We start from the raw sequence: 20,214 nt of genomic DNA on the forward strand, positions 1-20,214 counted from the left end.
ATGATATTAGGACTTATACATTTTCTAAATTCTTCTAATTTAAGGCCTGCCTCTAACAAATATCTCACTCCTTTACTTCTTCCTTTTACCTAATTTTGATTCTCTTGTCTCAAAGTGCTCAGAAAGTATTTAATGATAATTCTTAAATCTGAATTATTTTATTTGTGTAAGGCTGTTTATAGCATAACTATAATTTTTAAAAAGTGATGACTTATATGTGTTTGTTGACTAACATATGGTTTTTCTCTGAATGTTTTATTCCTAATGTTTCGTTATAAGATCAAACTCTTTTCTATAGTGCTTCATGCTGAATAAATATTAGATTAATGTAAATATTCTCAGGCTTGCTTCCTATTATGACCCAGAGCGAAAACTCAGTTGTATTTGTAAATACTAATTGATATATAATTATGATATCCTATGAATATGTTATCAAATTTCTTAGATAAATCAAGCAGTTTCTGAGTTAGCAGCTTTTATTTTTACTTGAAAAAGCTGAAGAATGGGGAAATAAAAGACCATGTTAGAGAATGAGCAAATAATAACTCTTGCTACTGATAAACCTGTCTGCATTCTCATCTTTCTTTTGTAGGTCGTTGCCTATCACTATTGCCAAGCAGATAATGCCTACACCTGCCTGGTGCCAGAATTTGTCCACAACGTTGCTGCCCTGCTCTGCCGCTCACCTCAGCTGACGGCCTATCGGGAGCAGCTTCTTCGGGAGCCTCACCTACAGAGTATGCTGAGCCTTCGGTCCTGTGTTCAAGACCCCATGGCCTCTTTCCGGAGGGGAGTCCTGGAGCCCCTAGAGAATCTCCACAAAGGTACAGATTAGGTACAAAGAAGGTGAAGAGTGAAGGCTCTGGAGCCCACATTCACCTGGAGTATGTTATGGAAGTGATTTTTTTTTTTTTAATCACATTGCCCAAACTAAATGTTCCATAGCTGATGTCCTACAGGATACTATTAACAGATAAAAGATTTTACTTAAAAAAATAAAAATACGTAAAGGAAGTGCTACTTCCTCTTTTCTTTATAAAAATTCTCCTTATCATTTCTAAATATACTATATTTTTCTTATACTAAGGAGAGTAGAGCTTCCAGTCCTTTCTGTGAAGTTCAAATACATCAGTAAAACCATGGCTCCAACTCAGTGTTGTGAAGCTTCCATGGTTAGAAACCTTCCCAGTCTTTATGCTTGGTGCTTTTTATTACTCTACAGTTCATGTAAAAGGAAATGACAGCCCTGATTGCACAACTCTGCGTATTTACTAAAAATCACTTAATTGCCCACTAAAAGGCTAAAAGTTTTTTGGGTTTTTTTTTTTAATGGGAGAGGGGAGAATGAAATGGAATCCTTCTTCCTCTCCTGCCTATGCCTTTTCTCCTCTTTTCCTGGGCATCTGTAGTGTTGGCTATGGCCTAAGTGCAACTGTCTTCTCCTTTACACATCTCTGCCTCATCCCCTTAACAATGTTTTGTCAATTCTGGAAGCTAAAGAAAAAGATTGGAGTAAGCATGAGATTCCTGAGCCATCCTGTTTATTCCTGGGAGACTTATTTACCTTTCTTGGTTCCAGATATACTCATAAGAAAAAACAAGTGATTATAATTTATGTTCTTCTGGCCACTATCTTCAGTTATTTCAACTTCCATGCTGGTTACTCAAATATCAAAATTTCTCTTCTCTCTGTCTATACCTCTACTACCTATTAGCTTTGTCATACCCTAGACTTTTTAAATTTTGAAATCTCTCCATAAATTAAGTATTTCTGTACATTGAAGTTTCTTAGTCACCAATATGAAATGAAAGGTCATACTAATTTGTTATCACAACTAAAAGAAAAATAATTAACATGTAATGTGCAGCTTTTTTGAATAAAAATGTTGTCTGATATAAGCCTTCTCTTCACTTTCGATAATTTCTGTACAATATACAGAATGCACTGGGATTCAGTCCTGACTTTGGTACTTGCTACCATCTCTTCTCATGCTGTTTCTATAATTCTTGTTTTTCTCAGATACCTAAGTAGTGTCTTAGAATGGACTAGTAAGGAAGACAGTTCAAGTATTTGTTAAGTATACATGTAAGTGAGGGCAATGGGGAATCCCTAGCAAATGAATATATTTACAAGGGATTAAAAACAAGGGTTAAAGCTCTGGCTGGTGTGTCTCGGTTGGAGCATCGTTCTGTAGACTGAACAGTCACAGGTTTGTTTCCTGGTCAAGGCACATATCCAGGTTGCCAGTTCAATCCTCAGTTGGGTCATGTGTGAGAAGGCAACCAATCAATGTTTCTCTCACATCAGTGTTTCTTTCTCTCTCTCTCTCTCTCTCTCTCTCTCTCTCTCTCTCTCTCTCTCAAAGCAGTGAAACAATGTCCTCAGGTGAGGATAAAAAAGAAAAACAAAAAACAAGGGTTAAAGGGTTTAGGAAAGTTTTCCAAAGACTCGTCATCTAAAACAGTGGCTCCTAGGAACCAGTCCATGACAAAATACGAAAATAGAAACAGCCTAGCATTTGTGTGGCTATAAATATAGATGTAGTTTTGCATATATATATATATATGTAAAGTTTAGATAGATTGTCTCTCCTACTTCTTTATGTTAACATTTTTTTCATTCTATGAAATAGTGGTGATAGTTGATAGTAGTTGTGTTTTAAATGTTCTTACATTTAAATATGTAAGTCTCAATTTTTTAAATTTTCATTTCTCTGTAAACTCTTATAAAAGCTACTGAATTAGAGTATGTATTTAAATAACCCACAATAGTGGGTTAGTTTGAAAATGAACATGTAGGAATATTCTTACAAAGCTGGTTGCATTTGAAAGGCACAGTCTAGAGATCATTAAGGTCTTGCCTTTTAAGTTAATTGAGAAATTTTACCATTTAGCAAAGAAAAAGGAAATTTAGGAATAGTTCTCATTGTTGTGCAATATTATTATCAGTTGGAAATTCTTTGCCTTGTATTCATCTGAATCCTAAAAAATAGATAAACATGCCATCCTTATTTCTTGACAAATGAAATATTTTTGACACCTCATATCATCTGTATTAATAGGTGACTGCTAAGTAACTCCTTCAAAGGAAGAGAAGCTCAAGAAATAATATTTTTTTAAAAAACAAGATTTAAAATCATAATTATTTTAAGTGGGACACATATTTCTCCTTTTTAAAAAAGAAATAATATGTTTTCTGTTTTACTCATGGGATGAATTATATCTACTGGGAATTTATGCAAATAAAAATTTAATTTTATTAGCTAACAAATTATTTTGTTCATTAAAACGTCTAGATCAACGCTGTCCATGTGGCTTAGTTGGAGTGTCATCCCATACACAAAAAGCTTATGGGTTCAATTCCCAGTCAAGGCACACACCTAGGTTGCAGGCTCAGTCCCTGGTCAGGGAACATGTGGAAGGCAACCAGTCAATGTTTCTCTCTCTAAAATAAATAAACATTGTTGGGTGAGGGTTTTTTTAAAAGCCTAAATCATAATTTATAGTATGTTCCTGATCTTTATGATTGAGAATGTGTTTGAAATGTTTTTCACAGAGAAAATCTCAATGGATGCATTATCATCAGCCCTTTTTTGCCACTTGAAAATCATGGCTTTCTTATGAAGGAGCCTGGGTGAAGTTAAAGGAAGTATAATTGAAGTGGTGGAGACAGTGGTGTGCTGGTAAATGTTTACCAACCAGCTGCAGAGGAGGACTTGTAACATTTGCCGGTTTCCATTGTGTAAATAAATATTCCCACCTTGGCCAGTTTTAGGCTACCAGCTTAACAACCAGCTCTTGAAAATATTACAGTGGGCTCTCTTGAACCAGTCAGGATGGCTGTAGCACACCCCTGGGTGGGGACAGGTAATGGTACTCAGTAACAAGGGATAGGTCTATTATATTGCCCAGCAGAATGCAATTAGAATATTCCTCTATGGAAATTAAAGACACAATTGCACTTAAGAGAGCCAAGGACCTCAAAATAAAGAACAAACATAAAAGCCCCCAGTTGTGTGGGTAAATCCCAATTAGTGCCAAGGAACTCTTCTCTCTTCCTTAATTCTTTGGACTCCTGAAAGGAATCATGTATTTTCTTAGTACTACATCATATAGAATGGCATTTCATTAATAATCATTGTTAATAGTAAGAACTAGAATCCTAGTTTCTCTTCCTAAAAAGTCACCAAATGAAAGTGGTAGTTAAAACTCTTCATAATTTGAAAACTGACTTATAGTACTTAGGATATTGAAATTAAATTCCTTTATATAAAGCTTGTATTTGGGGGAGGGGATATAAAGTCTTATTAATTATGCAAAGAATTCTACATATTTTCAAATGTGAAACCAAAATATGTAGACTTTTAGTTGGTCTTCACTCTTTTAAAGGCTAACAGCGCCAATCTTGTACAGAAATCCATAGAGTTTTCCTTTTATTCCCAGCTTCGTTTTTTTTCTCCTCAGAACCTATTTCCTTCTTAAGGCATCCAATGACTTCTTTCTCTCTTCCCCCTGCCCTTCCTCCCTTCAGGATCTATAGGGTCCTACTGACTAGTAACTTTTACTTGTTACTCAGTTAACTTGTACTAAAATTCATTAACATGGGGATTTTTTTAATCTCTAATTGTTCAGTGTAGTTTAAGAATCAATAAGCATGTAATGAGAGTGGAAGCCTGATGTCTTTTCAAGCCTTCTTCAACAGCCTAGCCCTAAAGGTAAACTGATTTTGTCAATTTAGGATAGTAGAGAGTTCAGGAAGGAACTGGACACAACCATGGCAGACTTCGTGTGACTTCTTCTCCCCTGGGAAAATCACTCAAGGGTCTAGTCTCACAGAAGCTGTTTTAGAGGTAGTGTAGGAGGCTGTTAGTTCTGTAAGAGCTTATGATCCAACTGCCTGGTTAAAGTCTATTAGTTGGGGTTCCTTTTCTATGTTCCCCCATTCCTTCTTTTGCACTATGCATTCACATGCAGTCCTATCTGTTGCTTTAGACTTCAAATTCAACACTTTTTTTTAAGTTCCCAAAGGAACATATGATACTGTTCTCGTTAATGCTATCAGAAAAAAAATCAACACATTCTTTTCTACTTTTTTAAGAGAAAAATGAATTACCATCTGCAGATTCTCATAAATGCAGTGCTCAGACTGTTTCACATCTGATAGCATGGGGGAAATAATGATGGCACATACATTTGATATATATATGTGACAAAAGCTTTCACACCTGATGAAAACAAAATGAACTCCCTAAATGAATTATTCTATGTCTTTATAATAAATTATGTACCCTGAGTACTTAGTAAACAAACGAAAGACCTTTTCTAATATATTCTTCTCCAAACAGATATGTAATCAAAGATCCAAAAAGAACTCTCTTATCTACTTGGTAATTATTAAGTAATTTGTTTCTTTCTATCTCAGAGAGAAAAATTCCAGATGAAGATTTCATCATCTTAATTGATGGATTAAATGAAGCAGAATTTCACAAACCGGATTATGGGGATACGATTGTATCATTTCTGAGTAAAATGATTGGAAAATTTCCTTCCTGGCTCAAACTAATTGTAACTGTTAGGACCAGTTTACAGGTATGTGTTTGCTTTTGGAACATAAATTATTTGCCTTAGAGAGTACTTAAACTGACAAAGTTCTAGGTCCTTGTTCCTTTAGTGATAAGATTTACTAAACATCTACCATATCCTAGAGCAACAGTTTTCAACTAGTGAGCTGCAAGAGACATGTCGGTATAGCACAAGAATTTTTAAAACATGCAATACCTGACCATTTAGTCAGGGACACTGACTTCTTTTCCCTTAGATTGTCAAATTGAAAAATGACAACAGCCAACACAATAGCCATCCAGTGAATACATCAAAAGTATACCTATTTTGTGGTCAAATCGGAAAAAAAAAATTGGGGGGGTATGCTGCAGAATTTTAGTAATTAATTTATGTGTTCCATGAGGTGAAAAAGGTTGAAAATCACTGTCCTAGAGTCCTAGCAAGAATAATTCCCCCACGAGCATATTTTGAATGTGATCTAGAGAGAGCATTCTTTGTATATGACTCTCTTAGCTCAGATCCCCATTTCTATTGCTCTGAATAAGTTTTGATAAAATGTCACTCAAAATAGGATGGAAAAAAAGGTGTCCATTTTTCTAGACTTTTTCCTCAGGACAAACAGCAATGCAAATTGAGTCTCTAACACTCTAATTTACTGTTTGACTTTTGTTTTATATTTTAAATTTTTTTTATTGTTGTTCAATTACAGTTTTCCCCATTTTTCCTCCATTGCTCCCCTCTGCCCTACCCACCATCTATCCCATATTCAGTCCTCCCCCCACCCATTGTCCTTGTCCAGGGGTCCTTTATACATGTTCCTTGACTTGACCCTTCCTCTTCTTTCCCCCGTTTTCTCCTTCCGCCCCATCCCCACCCCACTCTGGTCACTATCAGATTGTTCTTTATTTCCATGTCTCTGGTTCTATTTTTCTTGCTTGTTTTATCATTTAGCTTAATATTCTGCTTTGCTAAAGCCAGTTCAGTACAATCTAGAATCAGAATTCTAGGTCCTCCCTCTGCCTCTACCTGAATAACTTTTTATGGCATGAGGTGGACTTCTGTGTGCCTTTCTCTAAGAAATACTGGCAATATTAAGGTTTGAGATTAAGTTTACTACAACTAAGAGATACTATTTTTTTTAATTACATTCCCTGACCACTCACTCATTACTTAATGGCCTGGAGAAAGGACTAGGAATGTGGAAATGAGCCTGTAAAGGCATAAGGTTTAAAGATAAATCACCTCCCCTTCTCTGCCATCCTCACTGTAGCTGAGTTGGTTCTTTACATATTCATACTTGGTTTCGAACAGGGTTTCTCAACCTTTTTTCCTCTAACAATCTACCTTTTTGATGAACATTAAAATCTCACTATAGCAGGACCTTGAATAACATCATTTCATTCAGTGTTGTTTTGCTATAACACTGATGAAAAGAACCTAATTTTTGTTTATGTCAATTAGCCTATGGTAAAATTGGTTTTAATATATGTTGTTTCACTTAAAGTTGCAGAATCTGTTGACGAAATTAACTGAGGACTAAATGTATGTTGATGCAATCCTCTCATAACAGTTTCTCGTGTACAGAAGAAAATAGTCTTTGCTTCCCTCCCTTTACCCCTACCAGGCACTTAGTATTGTTCTTATATATTATTCCTATATATAACCAGTTAACTTTATTGCCCTCTTTGATCAAAAACTATACTTCTAATCCTAGCCACTATGTTGTGGTGTTTCTTACTAATCTCAAAGTCATTTGAATTAAAGGATGTGGATGAATTAACAAATGCATCTTTACAAATAAGTATTATGTAATCTACCATTATCAGTCAATAGCTTAATTGTTAAAGATGAAGAATGAATAAAAGAAACTTCTAGGAACACAATCTCTGACTAGTTTTAGTAAATATATACTTAGAAGATGTAATCCTCATTTATAATTTTACATAATGCCATGGACAATCTCAAAAGACATTTTAAGTATAACTTGGTAGAGCAGATAACTTTAATCTTTCAGCTATGCCAAAGAACAGGAAAAGTACTATACATATTAATCTACAAAGTCCAAATTTCAATGTCTTTATAGACTTCTCAGATACTTCATTCACTTTAATCAAAAATTATTTTCATTCAGCTCTGACAGTAAAATAATTTATAGGTCTTAAAAAAAAATGAGCTCTCATATTGATCATTCATTCTTTCCATAAACATTTCTTAAGTTCTTCAGGTGTCTGAGGCACTTTCTAGGAGCTAAGGATACAACAAATAGACAAGACAGATAATTTCTCTGCCCTCATAAAGCTTATACTCTAGGGAGAAACACAAACAATAAATAATTTAAAAAATAAACATTAAAATTATAAGAAATGTTAGTGCTATGAAGACATAAAATAGGGTGAAAGGATAAATGGGAGTGATAGTTATTTTAGATAGGGCTATTGGAAAGTCCTCCTCAAGGAGCCTTGTCAAGTGATAAGATCTGATTTATCATTTCAAAAGATTTCTTTGGCTGCTGGCTGTCTAGATAATAAATGTAGAGGATCAAGAATGGAAGCAGAAATATAGGTGGCAGGTGATGGTGGCTTAGACTAGAGTGCTGATGGTGGAGTCCCTGTGAAGCAGTCGTATTTGAACAAAGTTTTAAAGGAAAATCAAAAGGACCTGATTTATTGAATGGGGATGTGAACAAGAGAGAAGATTCAATAACAAACCATGGGATTTTGGTGAACAACTGGGTAAATGCTAGAAAAGAGAAAGATCATAGACACCTCCTATGATTTAGTCATAGGGTTAGTGGTAACACTATTTATTGAGAGGGGAAGATTTTGTGGAGGGGGCAAAATTCAGTTCTGATTTGGTTCACGTTAAGGTCATCTATGAAACATCCAAGTATAAATGTTTAGTAGACATAAAAGATGAGAGCTCAGGGGAGATGTATTAAGCTGGAAACATAAAGTTAGGCATTATTGACATAGAGATATTAGAACCACAGAACAAAATTAACTGTGCTAAGGAGTGAGTGGCTAGATAATGGGGAAAGAATGGAGACCTGAGCCCAGGTGGACTGAAAAATGATAAAAGAGCCAGCAAAAAGCCTGGGTAGCAGTAGCCAGTGTGCTAAGAGGAAAGCTATGGAAACGTGCTATGGTAGCAAGCTGCAGAAGTGACTCAGAGAGAAAGGTGTGATCCCCAGTGTCAAGTACTGCTGAGAGGTTGAGCAAGATGAGAGCTCAAACTTGATTATTGGATTTATCATGGTGAAGATTATCGATAGTCTTGACAAAACCATTTCAGTGAAGTGATGGTGTTGAAACCTAATTGCAACAAATGAAGGAGAGAATGGAAAGGGAAGAATTAGATACAGTATATAGAGAAAACTTTTATGTGAAATTTTACTAAAAATGAGAACAGAGGTATAGGATTGTAGCTGGAGGGAGAAATTACTGGGTCATTTGTCTATGTGTTCCAATAGAGTAGAGGAAATCGGTGACAGGAGAGAGAGTGAGTGCTTACAGGAGCCAAGTCTGTAAGCAGGTAAGAAAAGATAGACTCTAGAGCATAAGAGTCACCACAAAGCCCTGTCACCTTTCCCCGATATAATATCCAAGCTGATCACCAAGGTGCCAAACTTTCCACTATTTGAGGTACTCCTTTGGGGTAAGGCATCTTCAGAAGTCCTACATTAAAACACATCACTTTATTCAGAGAGTTAGAAGACCACATTTTTTGTGGTGTTGAGTCCTTATGCATTTCTCTTACTTTGATATTATGCCATGATTTACACTGAGAAAAATTACAATAAAGTTATATGACAATCTATTAAGTCTCAATATTAGGAAGAGTGTTCCTCCTATGCAACTAATTTATTTTAATCTATGTATACTAATACTTGATTATGTTTTCTTTTCTTTAGCCACTCAGAAATTTAGAATAAATTTTTGGACCCCATAGTTTATCATAAAAGTTAGGGGAAACTGAAGGTCTTTCTCTCTATCTCTCTCTCTCTCTCCGTCTGTTTTAGGAAATTACCAAGCTGCTGCCCTTCCATAGGATTTTTTTGGATCGACTAGAAGAGAATGAAGCCATAGACCAGGACCTGCAGGCTTACATCCTGCACCGGATACACAGCAGCTCAGAGATCCAGAATAATATTTCACTTAATGGCAAAATGGACAATACTACATTTGGCAAACTCAGTTCTCATCTCAAGACCCTCAGTCAAGGGTCCTATCTATACCTGAAACTCACATTTGACCTCATAGAGAAAGGCTATCTAGTGTTAAAGAGCTCTAGCTACAAAGTAGTTCCTGTTTCACTCTCTGAGGTTTATTTACTCCAGTGCAATATGAAGTTCCCAACCCAGTCTTCCTTTGACCGGGTGATGCCTCTCCTGAATGTGGCAGTGGCCTCTCTCCACCCACTGACTGATGAACATATCTTCCAGGCCATCAATGCTGGTAGCATTGAAGGCACACTAGAATGGGAGGACTTTCAGCAGAGAATGGAGAACCTCTCCATGTTTCTAATCAAGCGCAGAGACATGACTCGTATGTTTGTACATCCTTCTTTTCGAGAATGGCTTATCTGGAGAGAAGAAGGAGAGAAAACCAAATTTCTCTGTGATCCCAGGTAAGCCATAGACCTGTAATAAGCAATTCTAAGCCTATTTTGTATTTATTGCATGGAGCATGAGTGTTGAAAGCAATGAGAAGTGTTCTCCATTGAACATTTCACATAAAGGAAATATCTCTGTTTCTTCTTAAGACAAGGCTATGATGAAATTGACTAATTTATTTTCTTACAATGTTATTTGCTTGAGATTCAAAATCTGCTTAGACATGTAGAATGCTCCCGTACATTCCTGTATTTTCCTAAATATTTTTTTCTGATTACACTGGTGATCCCAGGCTATAATTAATGTAGCCATTTAACAGACCTCCTCAGTGTACTTCAGATATGAAGAAAGAATTGATGCATTATTCATCTCTTTGACTTAGAGCAGAATCATTTTTTAAAGTGCCATTGCCCTTTTAAAAGCCATACCATTGTTAAAGTCACCAATGACTAACCCCCTTAAAGCTTAGCCAGTGCTGAGATTTACACTGGAAAATGGAATCTTAAATCTCATAGTTGAAAAAGACTGGTAACCAGCTGAAGAGATCAGCTGGTCTAGCCACTTTACCTTTAGATAAATAAGGTGTCTGTATTCCCATTTTACTATAAAGGCCTTATGATTCTGAATCAGTTGCCCAGTGTTATTAAGTTAATGCGGAAGAAAGAAGGAGGGACTAGAAGAGGGATGACAAATATACAGTATGTTCGACCTTTCACTCCTCTGTCCTTCAGCCATGGCAGATGGCACTAATTTACCCAGCACTCTTTCCTGATGAGCCTGACCCTAACTCAAGAATCTTTCCAACCTCAACAAACCAGTCTAAATATGAAACTATTTCCCATTCTCTTGGGTAGAATTTAGATCCCTAGTATCCAAGGAGGGGGGCGCTCTAGTCCTCTGTATTACCTTTTTAAGAGAATTATTCCTTTAATAAAGTTCGGTGTTTACAAAAGCAGGTATATTGCTGATTTCTTGCAAACACCAACAACATAGCTGGCAAATGCAGAGCTTATTCTGGCTCAGAAAGAAGATAGGTCAAATTTGACTGTGCATCCTACTGTGACTCATCAGAGAGTCTGAACCTCTCTGACCATGCTGGGATTTTATTACTCCCTTGGCATATTCTTCACCCAGCCTGCTTAGAGACAACTATGCTTGTGGGCATGCCATTCAGCCTACTTCATGCTGATTCATTAGAAAATTAGTTCCAGATTCCGATGATGATACCAAGCCAGGCAGTAGATTTCCTAGTATTTTCCCTCAGAGGGAAACTTTTAAAGAAACAAACTAGTAGAAAGAACATGAACTTTTGAGATTACCTGCATCAAAATCATACCTCTCCTAGAAACTGTGACCTTTGGAAAGTTACATATTTCTGAGACAGTTTTCTTATCTGCATAGAAGGGATAATAATTCCTGAAGTTGTTGAGGATTAAGTGAGGTCATGTAGTAAGAATAATGCCTAGAATAGTACATAATACAAACAAAGTGTTTAGAAAATGCCCTTTTTCCTTCCCTGTCTTTGCAGTAATGGACCCTTGAGGTTTACCTTAACTCAATGCAATGGCTAATTGGAAAGGCAGTGATAGTCTTGTTATTAGCATTTGGGCACAAGATGTAAAAAGCAAACAAAACAAGCAAAAAAACTTAGTTTGAGTCTCTTCTATGAATTGTATGACATTCCCAAGAGGATTTCATTAAATCTTACTAGTACTGCTACACATAGAGTTGGCAACCACATATTTAAGAAAAAGAGACCAATCTAGAATTGCCTATAAACACTTTGAAATCAGTTTCCAGAGAACTCTTGCCCCTGATCTGCTCTTTCATTCTGGAACATCTCAGAGGATTGAAAGCTAAGATTCAAGGTAGCCAGACTACCACTGAATTAATAGTATCCTTACAACAAATGAAACCTTCAGCGACTCCCAAAGGAGAAAGTGGGGTATCTATGCAGCCATATCATGGCTTTACAGCCTTAACTTCTCAACATTGTTTATTAACTAGGAGCATTTCAGCAACAGGCTGATAGCACTAAGACAAGAAGAACGAACAGTTCTAACTGCAAATGCTGTGTACAGGCACATCTCAAAGATATTGCAGGTTTGGTTTCAGACCACCACAATAAAGCAAGTCATAATCTTTCTGTTGGTGGAGAGTCTTGCCTTCAATTTGTTAAAAAATGCAGCATCCATGGAGCTCAAACATAAAATGAGGTATGCCTGTAGCCTGTTGCCTCATGATTGAATAACACTCAGGGTTGCTGAGGGATCATCATATATCACTTAATGGCAGAGAATAAAATAGTAGGACCAAGTGTTAACATAAAAGCTTCCTTACATTTCATTTCAGTTGGAATTTAGTCTTCTACTGAGCACTGTCTGGCACCAGCTTTGTTACTAAAATATCGATCTCACAGCCTGAGTCCCCCTGGGTCAATGAGATGGAAATTCACTAAGAATTTAATGCTATTGGCAAAGCCCAAGGTGGCCTCTCAAAGAAACTGGCTGTAATTGCTTTCCATTTCAGGCAAGTCTGATTAGCAAGGCTCTCTCCAAGCAGGCTTTGTCTTTGTAGCCTTCAGCCTCTTCTTCCTGTACATCATTTCCCACTCCTTTCTTTACTTTCTCTGCAGTTTCTCTCTATAGCATCTAACATATCTCAGTAAATCAGGGGACACCAACTGAGTGTCTCTGAAATCACAGTAGGTAGGCCAGTGCCTAACATACATATCTCTGTGTAAGGAAAGGGAATAATATCTCTGTCTCTTCTAGTCCATTTTCCTGGACTTTTAACACTTGTTCACCCTGAACTTGCTGGCCTTATTTAGGATATTAGACATAGATGAGAATATTCTACTGAAGCCAGAAGTAGTTGCCCTTCATCAGAAATAGGCCACCCAGGGAGGTGCTTCTGCTAAGCTGAAGAGAGTCAGTGATCTGAGGAAGGATGGTGGTGCTGGAAAGAGGAAATAGCAGAGCTGGAGGTGAGTGCTACAGTTGAGAAAAGATTTTTCTTCATTCTAAATACCAGATTTCCTAGTGTCCCACAATCAGGGCAGAGAATTGACACCCCAGAGAGAACGACCTAATGTTTCATAGACATATAACTGTCGCAGAAAGAGATGAGTTATAGATGTTTTTTCTTGGCTTGGTAACAGAGTGTGGAGTATTTGTATGTATATGCATATGTGTGTTTATCAAACTGTAAGCAAATTATCACTCAGAAATCTTTTATCATATCAAAACTTACAAGATTTTGGATTTGCGTTCTAGACCTGAGACCTCACCACCTTATCCTTCTTTTTATTTCCCACCATTCATCACTGTCATACTCTGAAATTAATTTGTTCTATATTTTATTCCCTCGGGCACTGATATATCAGATTAACTCACTAATCTTATAAACTAATCTCTGCTGTTATGCTAATAAGAGGGAAGTAGAAAACCCATTTAAAGCAGCGTATACATTTTAAGTAAGGCCTTTGAAAGAAGTCACCAGCCTGATATCTAACTTATTAATGACTTTGCTAGTTGAAATTTGAGGCTGACAGAGTAGACAATTGCACACCTGCAGCCTAGTGGTGCTGTCTAGTTTTTAAAGCCTTGTGGTGCTGCTTAATACTTCTTCATAGTTTTAGGCTACCTCTGAATGAATCCCCACTTTATTTTTCTGTTTCCTTTCCTCATTCTCTCTCGTTCCATAGTATCTAGGCTCTCCTTCCCTAGGAGCACCTTGCAGATCAACAAATATATGTATAAATGGGAATATGTATGGAAGATTTTAATTCAGAGAGTAGAACACTCAGTTGCCTTATTTTTAACTGTTTGAAAAGAACACATAAAGCTTGCTGTAAACATTATTTAATGAGTACTGAGCTGCTACAATCTGAGGGTGTGATTTGGAAACCTAATGTGTGTTGTCCTGATTTCCACAAACTAAGAGAAGCAAATTTTATGGTGGGTGAAAAAGGGAAAAGGCTCCACAAATTTTATTCATGCCTATGATGATAGTTGAGTACTTACTTGATTCTTTGTGAACAGAGTTAATATAATAAGTGGGATACTGAGATTTTCCCTAATTATTTTGGCCATGTTAGTCAGTGAATTACACACTGGAGACCTGATGCTCCAAATCCATGCCACAGAGCAGTGTCAAAGAAGTTTATCTAAGGAAAAAAAAGACAGCATCCTTCCTATAAAAGAAAACGAACTCTGTGCCAGGGACCTGTACAGCCTGGCTTGTTATAGAATGCATGGGTCTGAAGTGACCATCAAATTCAGTTGCAGAGTTGTGGTGATTTGGTTTGTTTGGTTTTTGAATCCAAACGTGAACCGTCAGGTCAGGCCCATGACAGTTAACCTTACCCTCACCGAAGCCCAGACCCTCAAGGTAGGGGGTGGGTTCTGTTTTCTAAAAGCATTAGGAAAGCATTCAGCAAAGTGATGGATTATGGGAAGAAAAAAAGGGCTCCTAGAGCTAAAGGAGGTTAGGAAGTATTAAAGCAAAGAGAAGGGAGGTGGCTATGAAACATCTTTTACCAGCACTTGTCAATTAGTATATGATCTGCCTGCCTGAAAATATTAACTGTCTAATCTCTGTTCTGGGTTTAGATCTGCTTCACTTCTAATTCTTTTTCACCACTAAGGGGAAATCACTGTTCCTGATGTCATTTGGGTGTGTGATTTCCAGGGAGAGATTTCATTAATCTGTAATATTATTGGGGATTTGTCTAATTTTTCAATAAATATTTTTTCTTATTATCTAAGTTTCTAGCACCCTATTGGCATCATGAGTAAATTTGAGACTCAAATTTGAAGTATTACTCTAGTGACTGTAGTTGTGGTTTTATGATCTAATGCAAAGGAAAATCTAATATATATCTTGGACTGTGTCCAGTTTGCTAATGCATGAATGTCTTTCCACTTTACACATTTTTCTCTCAGCATAAATCACGAGACCCACATCTATTGGTCAAATAGGCAAACTGTTCCCATCCTTAAAACTCTCATACCTTTGAAGATGGGCACCAATAACATTTTTTCAAATGCAAAATTAAATTTTGAAAAAGCTGGTAATCAGAATTCTTCTCTGACATATTTAAAACTGAGAACTACTTACTTTTACTGTCATAAAAATTCATGTGAAATTTCTAAGTTAATAAGTATATAGAGAAATAGTGCTGCTTATGATAAGATGGAGGAAGAACATCATTTTGTGACTTGGTAGACATGCAAAAGAGTCAACTGATGAAAACACAGAAAGGACTTGAACTCTTCTATATTGGTTGATTTTGCTATGAGAAACTAATACTGCTTATATATTAAAATTATAAATTATATGGATATGGATATAGATAACTTACATACATAAGGTAGGACAAAAGTAGGTGTAGTTTTGAGTGTGTGAAACAGTTTATTCTTGTATTATTATTTATTAATTATTGTATTATTTTCCAAATGAACAACTGGAAGCCTACTTTTGCTCTACCCTATATGTGTAATATGTGTGTGTGTGTGTGTGTGTTTGTTTAAGGTGAGTATGTCTGGTATAGCAAATACTGGTTAATACAACTTCCCCTAAAAATGGGGATAAGTAGAGCAGACGATTAAGGGAAATTTTTGGTGCAGTAGCCCCTCCTTGTCCACATGGGATATATTCCAAGACCCCCAGTGGTTGATTGGAACTATGGATAGTACCAAACCCTATACATGCTATTTTTTTCTGTACATACACACCTATGATAAAGTTGAACTTATAAATTAGACAAAGTAAGAGATTAGAACAATAGCATAATAAAATAGGACAATTATAGCAATATATAATAAAAATTATGTGAATGTGGTCTGCGTGTGTGCATGCCTAATTTCTGATAACCAATCTGATAATCATGACAGGTATTAACTGATAGGCAGGTAGCATATACAGTGTGCATACAGTGGACCATGGGATTATTTATGTGTTGGGCAGAATGGAACTAAAAAGCATGAGATTTCATCATGCTACTCAGAACAGCATGCAATTTAAAATTTATGAATTGTTTATTTCTGGAATTTTCCATTTAATATTTTCAGAGTGGTTGACCACAGGTAACTAAAACCATGGAGAGTAAAAACCCCAGATAAGGAGGGACTACCATACAGAATGTTGCATAGGAAATAGAGGCTAATTTGTCCTATTGATGAGTCTCTGAAACAACACTGGCTGAATGAAAAGATGGGGATTCCACAGCCTTTTTTAGGTTGTCAAACTAAGATTAATGGCACAGCAATGAGAAGGAGTTATTGCCATCTTAGTGAGCTGTGACAGCACACTGTCTTTTTTTGTGAGTAGAACAATTTACTCAGCTGTCTCTAGAGACTTTCAAAAGCAGATACATCTCCATATTTGGTAAAACGAACTCTAATAATCTATTCTCTTAACCATAAGGACCCATGGCTGTGAGACATGTATTCACTGTAACATAATCTAGTTGGTTCTACCATCCAAATTTTACTTACAAGTATCCACTTACTTCCATCTCTGCTTACTGCACCCTAGGCTCTCATGTGGACTACTTTAGCTTCCTATTTGGTCTCCCCTTCAATCCATTTCACCAGCAGCCAAAGTGATTTTTAAAAATACAAATCAGACCATGTAACCTCTTTCTGAAATCCTTCAACAGTTTTTTGTAATTAGAATAAATTCAAAGACAGAGTTTTCAAAGCCCTGTATTACAAAAATAGCTTCTGCCTACCTCTCTAAATTGAGCTCATTCATTCTCTCTCTTATGCACAATTTCCTGGTCATAATTGGTCATCTGCCAGTTTTTAGAACTTGCTAAGCTCCTTCCCAGCTCTAGGCCTTTGCACTTAACAATTCCCTCCATCCGGAACTTACTTTCCCTCGCTTGTCACATGGCAAGATCTCTCATGCCTCCTTCAGATCTCAGTTTAAATGCCACCTCTGCAGAAAGACTTCCACTTGTCACCTTATCTAAGTGAGCTTCTTGTAGTTTTCTTTATCATAGCAACCTTTTTACTTTCTAACATTTACCACAATCTTATTAACTTATTGTATGTGAATACTCCTTTCATGTTTACTTTCCCCTCCAGAATGTCGGGGAGCTCAACTGTGGACAGGAACATTTTCTGTCATGCTCATCTTATTCTTCCTAATGATTAATAGAATGCCTGAGCAGAGTAAGCACTCAGTATATATTTTTTTTAAAGAATGAATGAATTAATGAACAAAAGAATGGTATGAGGTACTAATTTTAAGCTTGCAACTGAAAATATCTGAGAAACTCTTCTCACAGTTCAAAAGACACAGTGTCTTTTATTTGGTCACTCTTTTACCACATGTCAGTAATAAACAAAGATATGTGTTCCAGTAAGCATTCAATGAGCATTTATTATGTAATGTACTCAAGGCTCTGTGTTAAGCACTGCAGGGGATACAGATATGAATAAGGTAGATCTGTCTACCAGGACTTCCAGCTTAGTGGTTTTAACAGACACATTTATAACTAGCAGCGCACTGTACTAGTAGTATAAACAAAGAGCTAAGGAACATGGAAGAGGAAGAGAGAAGTGATAAATCTTCCTTTGCCTACTGTTGATGTTTCAAAGTGCAACAGTTCAATAGCTCTTCTGCCTCATGAAGCCCTGCCAACTGCCTAAAGAGTTCATTGTCTGAAGAGAGGCGTCCATTTTCCTAAGGCAAGTGATGCATTAACAGAACAGAAGGGCAATAGGAAACTGTAAGACAAAGTGGGGTAAAGCAGTAAATCTTTGCAGTCTATGTTTAAAAAGAAGTAATGCTATGCCACCCATGTCTACAAAGGTAGACCTTGGGCATAATTTACTTAAGAGTCTGCTCCTTATAGTTTACTTCCATCAGGTTCTCATGTCCACATTGAATAAGGAACAGTAAGACAAGCTAACTAGAAATGTATTTTGCATTCAGGTTCCATGAGAACATGCCAAAGCAGTTCCTGACTGATAGCTATAAAGGAAGGAGAAAATTTTCGCAAAGATGTGTGGGTGTCATTTGCTGAGAATTGATAGCAACAAACAGACTGTAAGGCTGCAATCACCAAAGTTTAACTGCAGGCAGAATATTTAAGATGAGAGGCGAAAAGATCAGGATTGTCAATCTATTCTCAATATTTGAGTCATCGTCACACTCATTTCACAGCTGAGCAACTGCAGCAGAGATACCTGCAAAGTCAAGGCTGAGTTGGGTAGTGAATTGGGAAGTGAATCTAGGAAGTCCTCATGTTGCCCTTCCTGGAACCCATCTGCTTAGCATTTATTCATTTATGAAACATTTATGAAATTTCTACTCTACACCAAGGACTATACTATACACTAGAGAAACTTAGGTGAGTAAGACACTCCCACCATTGTAGCCATTGCCCTCTAAAGGGAAGTCAGACACACAGCAACCAACAATAGTGCCATAGTACAAAGTACCATAGGAACCTAGACAAAGAAGAAATACTTTGCATAAGAGGTGGCATTTGAGTTCAGCCTTGGAGGATGAGTTTATTAAGCAGCATTGAAGTGGGAAAGTATTGTAGGCAGGCAAAAAAAAGAGGTGATAGCAGGACCTACAGCATGTGTGAAGATTTGGAGTGCCTTTAGGGAACTGTGAGAAGCTGTGATTAGAGGTGGAGACACTGGTCAGAAAGAATGATATGAGTGTCACTAGGAAAAAAGCCTTGAATACCGTGTTTTAAGACTTTACACCCCTGGCTGGTGTGGCTCAGTGGATTGAGTGCCAGCCTGCAAACTGAAAGATTGCTGGTTCAATTCCCAGTCAGGGCACAAGCCTGGGTCGCAGGTCAGGTCCCCAGTTTCTTGTACATTGATGTTCCTCTCCCTCCCTTACCCTCTCTCTAAAAGCAAACAAATGAAATCTAAAAAGATTGTTTTAATCTGTTTTAAAGAAAAAAAGACCTTACAGTTTATTCTGTAGTTAATAAGGAGTCTCTATAACTTCAAGGAGAAAAAGACAATGATCAGATAACTCTGATGACATGAAAAATAGCTCTGACAAGTGGTATGTGGAAGGTAGGTTGAAGGAGAGGAAAAACTACAGAGGTACTGGTTATAAGGCTTATAGCAATAGTCTTGGCGAGAAATGCCAAGACCTATAATATGAGAAAAGAGAGCAAGCTATGTGTGGGAGAGACATTTTGGAGATACCCAAAAGTACTTGGTCTTTTCTGTGTGTGGAAGGTAAGGGTGGAGGGATCAAAAGTGACTTTAAGTGCTATCTTGAATGGCAGGGAATAATGAAGCTACTGACCAACTTAGAGCATTCTGAATGGAAGGAGGGGTTCTAGCTTGAGCAAAGGAAGGAAGAACGGGCTATTAGAGAGAAGGTGAGTCCTATTTTGGACATGTATAATGAATTACCTCCAAGAGAAGATGCACAGATATTTTTAGACATGTGACTTTGGAAAATAGGTAAAGGGAAAGCTCAGGCACAGAGTTATGGATTTGGGAGTTATCAGCAAATAACTGACACAGTGGAAGCCACAGGACTAAACAAGACTACCCAAGTTAAGAATATAAAGCAGGAAGTTTAAAAGCAGATAACGATGATAACAGAATAGTTTTAATTAATGCTAGAATAAAATGGTGAACCAAATAATAACAGACAAAAGGTAATATTAGATTTGGAAGGAGAAACAAAGGAAATTTTTCTGGGCCAGGTCTGAAGCAATGAATATAATTTCAGCCTATATTCCATTGCCAGAACTCAGTCACATGACCTTCTTTAACCCTGGCAAAGTAGCCATTCACAAAAGCTCTTGACTATGCAAGGGAGCACAAATCTTTTGTAGGCAGCTGTCCATTTCTGCCCCATAATTCTGACCTCACTAGGTCTCCCAAAATAATTCCCCACATTTACCGTTATAAAGACATTTCACAGCAGCATACACTGTTTCAGCCCAAATTATAAGATAAATAAGATAGGCTTTAGCTTGCAAGCAGTTCCTTGCCAGCTGGCTATAACTATATCACTCTATCACATCTGAGCACTTCACA

General features: G+C 37.0%; 1 protein-coding gene across 1 annotated transcript in view; it reads left to right on the top strand.

Moving 5' to 3' along the window:
* Positions 1–20,214, top strand: part of TANC2 (tetratricopeptide repeat, ankyrin repeat and coiled-coil containing 2) — a 288,620-nt gene that overhangs the window by 222,388 nt on the left and 46,018 nt on the right. Inside the window, exons 12-14 of the mRNA XM_054574907.1 lie at positions 593–824; positions 5,423–5,589; positions 9,581–10,188. Coding sequence (XP_054430882.1) covers positions 593–824; positions 5,423–5,589; positions 9,581–10,188 — 1,007 coding nt within the window. The remainder of the gene's footprint in view (positions 1–592; positions 825–5,422; positions 5,590–9,580; positions 10,189–20,214) is intronic.

Source organism: Pteronotus mesoamericanus, unplaced genomic scaffold (genome assembly GCF_021234165.1).
Source record: "Pteronotus mesoamericanus isolate MK-2021 breed Mesoamerican mustached bat unplaced genomic scaffold, CSHL_Meso_final contig_269, whole genome shotgun sequence".
Taxonomy (NCBI): Eukaryota; Metazoa; Chordata; class Mammalia; order Chiroptera; family Mormoopidae; genus Pteronotus; species Pteronotus mesoamericanus.